General features: G+C 56.2%; 2 protein-coding genes across 2 annotated transcripts; one reads left to right on the top strand and one right to left on the bottom strand.

The window, feature by feature from the left end:
* On the top strand, positions 1 to 729 carry SDRG_12197 (hypothetical protein). Its single transcript, XM_008618260.1, has one exon. The coding sequence runs from the start codon at positions 65 to 67 to the stop codon at positions 656 to 658; it is 594 nt and encodes a 197-aa protein (XP_008616482.1). The 5' UTR covers positions 1 to 64; the 3' UTR covers positions 659 to 729.
* Positions 730 to 1,342: 613 nt separating this feature from the next.
* SDRG_12196 (hypothetical protein) lies at positions 1,343 to 2,793 on the bottom strand. The gene has a single exon (XM_008618259.1). It carries the CDS (start codon positions 2,707 to 2,709, stop codon positions 1,585 to 1,587), a length of 1,125 nt encoding a protein of 374 aa, XP_008616481.1. The 5' UTR covers positions 2,710 to 2,793; the 3' UTR covers positions 1,343 to 1,584.
* Positions 2,794 to 8,450: the final 5,657 nt, after the last annotated feature.

Here is an 8,450-nt window from a genome sequence, read left to right as displayed (position 1 = left end):
CGCAAATCGGGCAACCTGACGCTGGGCATTCTTGCATTCACCTCGTCGATCCCGCACGCCTTCCATGCCGCTCACGATCTCGGTAATCATTGGCTCGGTCCGCCCTGGTCGTCAGGGCCTCCGCGCCGCCAAGCACGTCGAGGCGCAGCTCCTTGCGCAAGGCATCAACGTTCACCTCATTGACCCGGTCGTGCTGCAGATCCCGCTCTTTGGCAACCGCTACGACTACCTGCCGGTCGACCAAAAGACGCCGGCGCTCACCGAAGTTTACGAAAAGTTTACCGAGAGCGACGCGTTTGTCGTCGTGACGCCCGAGTACAACCATGCGTACTCGCCCGTCATCTCGTCGCTCCTCAACTACTTTTACCACAACGAGTTTTACTACAAGGTCGCCGGCATTGTCTCGTACAGCATGGGCCCGTTTGGCGGCGTCCGCGCCGCGATCCAGCTCCGCGCGTACCTTGGCGAGCTCGGGTTGGTGTCGATTCCCAAGCTCCTCCCGTACCCGATCATCCAAGCGCTACTCAACGAAGACGGCACCGTCCAGGACGGCGCGGCCGGCGCCGACTCGCTCGCTGACAGCTCGGCCAAGTTTGTCAACGAGCTCGTGTGGTACGCCAAGAACCTCAAGGCCGCCCGCGCCGCCGGCACGCCCTAAAGTCCTCCACCATTGCGACTGTTTCTGGACCTCAGGATACATGACAATCCCATGTCGTCTCTTGGTCAATAGCGTTGTGTGTTGCAAGTGCGTGAGAAGCGAGCCGCAACGCTCGACTGGCGACGTGTCATCGACGAAGACGTCGTCGTGCGGGTCGAGCTAAGATCTGATGGGCGTTGCATCTGGTTGGCCGCGAAACCAGTTTGCATTAGCAATCGCGTGTAGCAGATCTGGTGATAGGACGTTGCTTTTCAGACTGCAGAACAGCCAAGATGTGCTTGGTGCGCTCGGACCTCACCTCGTGTCTCTAGGACTCAAGTTTGCCAGCGCGTTGTGGTCAGATGACTCAAAACTCATTGCACTACGAACCAGACACCATTCTGGTCTGACATTGCACTTTTCAATGCGTGTCTGGATCGTGCATGGAGGCGCGGCTTGCGATTACTGCGAGCGACCGGTCGATAGATGCTGCAGGCACCAACAAAGGAGCACGCCTCGTCGACACGTGGAGCCAACTCGTTGAAGTATGTGGCACCAGCGACCAACGCGGCTCGGGTCCATGCAGTCGCCGTCGCCACCTACCACTTCCTCGCAGCTGCATGGAGTCGCCACGCGTCCATCAAGCGACGACGTGATCGTAGATCTGAGTCCTTTCTTATTGCTGGTCGGTTTGCCGGCGATGCACGACAAGGTGTACTCGTGGTCAAGTACGTTGTTGGTTGTGTATTTATGTGTTACCATTGACCAAATTCAAAGACACAAACAACACGAGTTTCATATAACAAATAAAAATCACATGCGTCTTCATCCGTGGAGGATGCAACGGGCAGATATTGTATGATCCAGAAATCTTAGGCACATGCAGGTGTGTGTACTCCGCGCAGACGAGGCCGCGCTGGCTTCAATGGGCGCGCACGACGATGGCTCTAGACTTCGCCCGAGAGGCGGAGGTGCGCAGAGCAGAGGCCCTTTCGCCGGCACGGCTTGAGGCAGCCGTCAAAGCCGCAGCGCTTGCCGCCGCCGTGGGTCGCACAGAAGCCACCGCCACGGTCGTTGCGCATGCAGCCGCTGACGCCGCAGAGGCGCGAGCCGCCGTGGAGCGCACAGAAGTCGCCGCGTTGGGTGCCCTTGTCGCAGCCCTCAAAGAGGCAGCGCTTGCCACCGCCGTGCGAGCGGCAAAAGCCACCGCCCTGCGAGCTGCGGTTGCAGCCCGAGAAGAGGCAGCGCGGACCACCGCCGTGGGCCTTGCAGAGCATGTTGGACTGGGCGGCCTTGTCGCAGCCTTGGACTTCGCAGCGCTTGCCACCACCGTGCTTGATGCAGAGGTTGCCGCCCTGGCTCGACTTGTCGCAGCCTTCGACCGCGCAGCGGCGACCGCCGCCATGGGCGATGCAGAGGCCGTGCGAGCGCGACCGCTTTTCGCAGCCGTCCATCTTGCAGAGGCGGCGGCTCTTGGACGACGGGTGCGAGTCGTGCAAGTCGTTGAGGAGGTCAAGCGGCGCCTGCTGGTGCATGTACTCGGACGGCGGCTTGAGTTCGATCTCGGAGAGGTCGCACTCTTCCTCGGACGTCATGTCGAGGAGCGTATCGAGCGGCGACGAGTCGAGGAGGTTGAGCGTCATGACGCCGTCGTCCGTGCCATCGAGCGAGTTGGCGCGGAGCTTCTCGGGCATCTCGTCGGCCTTGTCCATCAAGAACGAGTACAGAATGGACATTTCGCTGTTGTCAAAGTCTTCTTCGACGTTGAAGTCGACGTCGTCCTTGTCGTCGTCCAGGATCGCGCAGTCGAGGAGGTCATCAAAGCTGCCGACGTCTACATCTTCCATCGACGCAGGCGCGAGCGACTCCATGAGCGGCTCGGGCTTGGTCGAGAGCTCGTACTTGGGCGCATGGTTGTTCATCATCATGAACGGCGGGACCATGTCATGATGGTGCATCATGGGCTTGGCCATCGCCGACGTCTGGTACATGTTGCCTTGGTTGGCGTACCCCTGCTGGAGGCGGCTAAAGCTGCCAACGAGGGGCACCGTGGCTTCCATCGGGCGACACATCACAGTCGGGTTCTTGGTGTTAAGGAGCGGTCACTGCGGAGCTCAAAATAGTCAAATGCTGCCAAAGTCCGCCGGCCACCGCCCCAGCCGCTGTATACATTGGTCAAGACAGGGGTTTCGAGCCAGATTCTGTTTGCATTTTTATTCAAGTGCGCGCTCGAATCCTCCCATGCACTTGCGTTTTGTATGTAATACCGCTTTCGATGAATAAAAATACTCCCGAGGCAGCTGGCCCGGCTTCTCGTCGACCCGATTTAAATTATTTTTCAGCTCGCTTACTCTGGCCGTGTGTTTATAGCGTAATTTATTCGAGTGTTTTATGCGAGCGGCCACGTGCAGAGAAATGCACCAAGCACAAAGATGCGTCAACGGCCGCTGTCACTGGTGGCGACGTGGGTGCTGCGGTCGTCGAGCCGACGACGCCATTTGAAAGGCTACGGAGTTGGCAGCGCAGGCCAAAAAGCACCCGGACATAGGCAGGGAACCTACGGCAGAGCGAGCCTGAAGGCTTGGGTCCAGCGCGAGCAACGTGCGCTCGACGATGGGCGAGACAGGTGCCATCTGCCATGCTGTAATCGTTACGAGGCCAGTCCAATCAGAGCTTGGGTGCAAGTGTCCTCGCCTGTGATTGGTTGCACGAGATTTGTAGCAAGAATGGGGTTTCCGTCATCCGCGCGACGGGCGTGGGCGCATTTTTACGTGACGCTGGCGCGTCATGAAACCTCCACCAATCAGAATCGCCTCGCGTCACGCGAAGGTTCCTCGAACGCGACCGCGACAGTGGACAGCCGTCCATTTGCATCAACACGACAAGCCGTGGACGTCGGACACACTTGAAGTTGTAGTATACAGGTCCGACGCGGCGGTTGTAGCGAGCCGCCACTGATATTAATGGTGGGGAAGGGGCGCTCGTCGACCATTTACGGGTCACGGGTCGAGGTCGGCAGTCGTTTGTGATGTTCTATGCGATATTGACAAACTCGCATTTCGCACGTCCCCACGGCAACCAATGGTGAATTGGATGCGCAAAGAACCTTGTCGAAGCTACGTCTTCTCGCATGATTCGCACTCGGTAGCAATCAGTTTGTTTTCAACAAAAGGTTATCAAGCGCCTCGCTACTACAGACCTATCAACCTGACGTCGGCGACGGTAATCGCGCGGTCGAAGGCGACCAACGCATCACGCGCGAGGTGTCGCCGCATCCCGTGATGGGTCGGTGTCGTGGAAAAGAGGCGAGAGTAACGTGGCTTGATGCTTGGTACGAGCGTGGTTCGGGGCAGAAACAGGTTGACTCGACGTCGAGTACTGGCAGCACGACACGTCAAGGCCGTCGTCGTCGTAGTCGATGACAGGTACAAATGGCCTTGATGATGCATGGACGAGACCATGGACACCTCTCGTGGGCCCTTCTGGGCTGCACCGTGGGCCAAGCGAGCCAAAATCAGCGTTGAATTCTTGTTACTATTGGGTATATTTCACTTTGTAGACCAGACCGCCATGATGTCGTGATGCTCGGGTTCGTTTGCAGTAGCTTGGACGATCGCGTAGTAAAGGCGTGGGTTCGCATCTCATAATGTCTCTTTGGTTCGATTGCAGCAAAAGTACCCGCGCACGACGGCGACGGCGCGGTAGTAAAGGCGCGGGCAGCTCGCTGTCGTTCGGTCGCTCGATCTTGCCATCATCATTTTTGCATATTCGAATACAGTGCACGCGTTTCATCCTGCATCCCAGGTCGCGTCTCGTAGATTCCTATACCTTGGGTGGTTTCCAAGCCACGCCAGTTGCCGCCGCACGTCCACGGTGGGTGCAAGACCAAGCATTCCCAAGTGGCCGATCCACAACGGCCGCCAATTTTTGGCGAGTCGAACCTGTGACGAGCTCGTGCGCACGCTGCGCTTGCCACGTCCGGTTCTTCGACAGTGCTTGCCATCGTTCGTGTTGGGCGAGATACCGTACACGTGCACGCCCCCGAGCGTCAAAGACTCAAAGTGAAGTCGCGTTGAAGCCAGCATCGTTGAACATGTCCTCAAGATAGTGCGCGTTTCCCGGACCATCTTATAGTACTCGGCGCTAAGAACGCCTTTTAGGGATGGATGGTTTTAGGGATGGATGGGTTGGTGCTAGTGTAGTAGCACGGGCGTCGAATGGGGAAAGGGCATCGAGTAGCCGCGGAGCATGATTTTACATCCGTCAACGTTGCGCGGCAACCCATGCATGTGGGCGTCGAGAGGCCCGGAAGAGGCGATCTGATCCTACGCGATCTCAGGGAGACCACCTCCGTGGAAGTCCCAGTGCGATGTACCTTCAGAATATCCCCACTTATTCCACCAAAAACTGACCTCGAGAACCCGCAGGAGCGTAGAATGTCCGAATTGTATCGGGATGGGTCACCATCAGCAGCTCACTGAGCTAGCTCACTCCCAACGATGGAGGGTAGGCGCCAACTCCCACGTACGTAAGCGCAGTGCTAGAAGAACTCGAAAGGCCGTCTTTGAGCTCGTATTTTCTCGTTGGTTGTCAACGCAGCCGCCGCCATGAGCAATTGCCTTCGAGACGCGCCACGGGAACATCTTTTCGGCTCTTGACCTAGTACCTCGTGTACTTACATGCCCCCGTCCAGAGTGTGGCAATGTGCAAAAATGGAAGGAAAGCTCGACGGCGCTGTGATCAATGCAGAGGAACGCTTGCAAAGAAAGTAGGGACCGCCAGACCTGCAGTAGCAACCCAGAAATGGGTAGTTCGACGGAAACAAGGAAATCGAACATATATTCTCTTGGACGGGAATCGTCGCTAGTGGCTAGTAGCAGGAGAATGCAATGGTAAACTACAAAGACTCAACGCACGATACGAAAACGCCGACGATCGAGTGTCCTCGATGCCATGAACTGCGTCGCTCGAGAATGAAAAGCCTGACAGACGCACGAGACAAGGGGCGGTCTATTTCCAAGAAGGGCAAGCGCAAGGCCGAATGAGCCAGAAGACCAAATCGCGAAGCACATGAGATGCAAGCTCCAGGCGCAGAGCAAGCGGGCTCGTGCCATTTTTGAATGGTGAGTAGTGTCAGTAAACACAAAACCGTCTCGCGAACCACTGGCATGGCGGACAAAATCACGGATGTTGCCCAAGTAGTTACGCCGACTTGATGGAGCTAGTGAGCGCTCTCAAAATGGCCAGAGCACAAGCATCTCGAACGACTGTTGTAGGGCCAGGAAGCCATCTACAACCACCTCGTGACGCTGCAAGCCGTACCGGTCCGCTTCTGTGAAGGCTTGCTGGGCCATGATGTCTGCTGCTGCCTTCGTTGCAATGCGGCACGTGCAATGACCTCTTCCGTCTCCCATTGACCCTCGCTAGCTTCTCTATGACGCTGTTGCTACGCCGTTCTCGGCTCAAAATCCCTAGTCGCGACCTTCTGGTACCGGTAGTCTCTCGAGCAAGTACGGTGCTCAAGCCACCCAAAGCGCTTGGCCTCGGACTCGTCCCAGAGCGACGCTGCGTTCACGTGGTCGACCAAGTGGATCTGCGAACACTCCGCGAGGAGGCTTCACGCCTTTTGTATGTCGCTCGAGCGCAGCGCCGACCTGTCGATCGAGTGCACCACGATGGAGCTGCTCGGTGCCGAGGTACCGTAGCATCGCGAGGTCTGAGGCTCTCGAGGATGTACTGAATGCCGCTCACGGCGTGCTTGTCGTCCCGGCCCATCGCGCTGCTTCAGTCACCAAGACCTCGCCCGCGTGCGGCGCCATCGTGTTGACCGTAACAACCGAAACGTTTGCTCAACACCGACGCAATTCCAGCCGCTTCACTTGCGGTCAAGAGCGCTATAGTACTCGTCCCCATGTACACCTCCGACGCTTGGTCCGTCGAGATGCGGTGTCATCGCTCGACGCTCAACACCTGCCGCGACGATGCATGCTATGCGCTACCTACAGTAATTCACAACCGGTCTGTGGTTGCTTGCACGATTGCACAACAAGGCCGCAAGACAACGTTGCCTCATAATAAGATTGCTATCGTGGATATATAAAATTACATGTGCTATACGTGGAAATAATTCGTTTCAAGAGCACCTATGGTTAATTCACGACGCACAACGGAGCCCTGCGCGAATGGCCATTATATATTTATGAACGTGTTCCGCGTTATCTTCGTTATTACAAAGGCCACCGTCTAGGTACTCTCGCTCTACGTGGCGCCCAGCGAAGCCCATATGCCCATAGAAGACGAGCTTGTGCTCCCTGGACCCACTATAGCAATGCCTCGACACAAGCCCTGGACACCGCACGAAGTCGCTATTCTCACGCGAGCGTGGGTGTTGGCGCGCACCGGCTCCGTTGAAGGCGTCGACAAGAGGGCGGCGTACGGTTCGGTTTTAAGACGACGACAACACCTCGTGCACGAGCTCGTCGACGTCGTCGTCGTCGAGCAAGAACTCGCGCCAGTTTCGGTGCATGGACGCTAACACCAAAGTTATTTGCATACGCAAGAGAGCTTCCATAAAGGCGCGAAGGCGGTTAGTTCGAATTTCGGCATATGAGCCTTTGAATGGGATGGACGGGTGGAGATAGCACTCCTACTCCAATTTCACGATAGGATCCACCAATCACAGCCTTCCGCACAATAGGAAATAGGAGTCGAATGCTCTAACAGTGTTGGTTGGTATACATACGTGTTTTATAAAGGTCTACAATCGTTTAATGGACCCTTGATCACTCGACCCTTGAAGAGATGAATCGTCCTCATTGCCGTTTGCTTTGACGAGTCATCGCCAACGACAACATGACGCGCCGCGTCAACTGTGGCGCATGACAAACACATGGCCACGTGACAACGAACGGTTGACGGCACCTCCCGGTACCATCGACCGTTCTTGCACCGACATCTCTCTAAAAACTGCAAGCTACACAACACTCTTGGATCCTAAAATGCGATATCGCACGCAGCATCACACATCGATCGGTGTTGACATCATACTACCGGCATCCAGGCACCCCCCAACGCCCACCCACGTTCCCTCCCTTCTCAGCACAGCAAAACCGGTCGATTGATTACACAACAACGTACTAGTAGAGCACAACAATACCGTGGTATATGAATATGTGGTCCAGTGCGTTTCTTTTGATTGAGTCTAGGACACTAGCCTATCAGCGAGCGTGAGAACCCAGTGGCATGCCCATACCTCACTCACTGGTCACTACTACATGGAAACGCCTTTACTGATTTGGTTTCTAGATTGCATTGCCGTGCAATTGTACCACATCATTTCTGGTCGCGGCGCCAATTTGATGCCACGATGTAAATCCAAACTTCAACAATGCAACCACTTGGCACTTGCACCAAATGAGATTCGTTCTTTCTTCCAGCACGTCCCTCCTATACCGCCACGCACCCTTAATGCTCTTGCTGCAACACAGAGCTACTACACATTATTGCAGTGTGTGTGCTCTTACCGATGCGACGCGTGATGCAATGCGCGTGCCGATGGCGTGGCCACCCTATCGTCAGTGCAGGACGCCCGGTCACCCCTGTATCTGTTACAATAGCCGAGGACAAATTTCGGGGGTCGTAAGGGATTTTGGACGACCCCGCGGGTCAAAATGGGCCTCAGGTGGGGGGTCGGGGGCCAAAAAAGCCGAACCCGCTGGTTTCGGGCGACCCCCCGGGGTGACTGGCGTCCTGTTGGACTGCGTGTGTTCAATATGTTGGAGGACAGACAGAGTACAATGGAGATATCTAATAT

This window comes from Saprolegnia diclina (genome assembly GCF_000281045.1).
Source record: "Saprolegnia diclina VS20 unplaced genomic scaffold supercont1.47, whole genome shotgun sequence".
In the NCBI taxonomy this organism is placed as follows: domain Eukaryota; phylum Oomycota; class Saprolegniomycetes; order Saprolegniales; family Saprolegniaceae; genus Saprolegnia; species Saprolegnia diclina.
Note: the sequence above shows the minus strand (reverse complement) of the source record. Positions and strands in the feature narration are given on the sequence as shown.

Coding starts and splice junctions, on each gene's coding strand:
- SDRG_12197 (XM_008618260.1), top strand. CDS start 65: ATGCCGCTCACGATCTCGGTAATCATTGGCTCGGTCCGCCCTGGTCGT.
- SDRG_12196 (XM_008618259.1), bottom strand. CDS start 2,709: ATGTGTCGCCCGATGGAAGCCACGGTGCCCCTCGTTGGCAGCTTTAGC.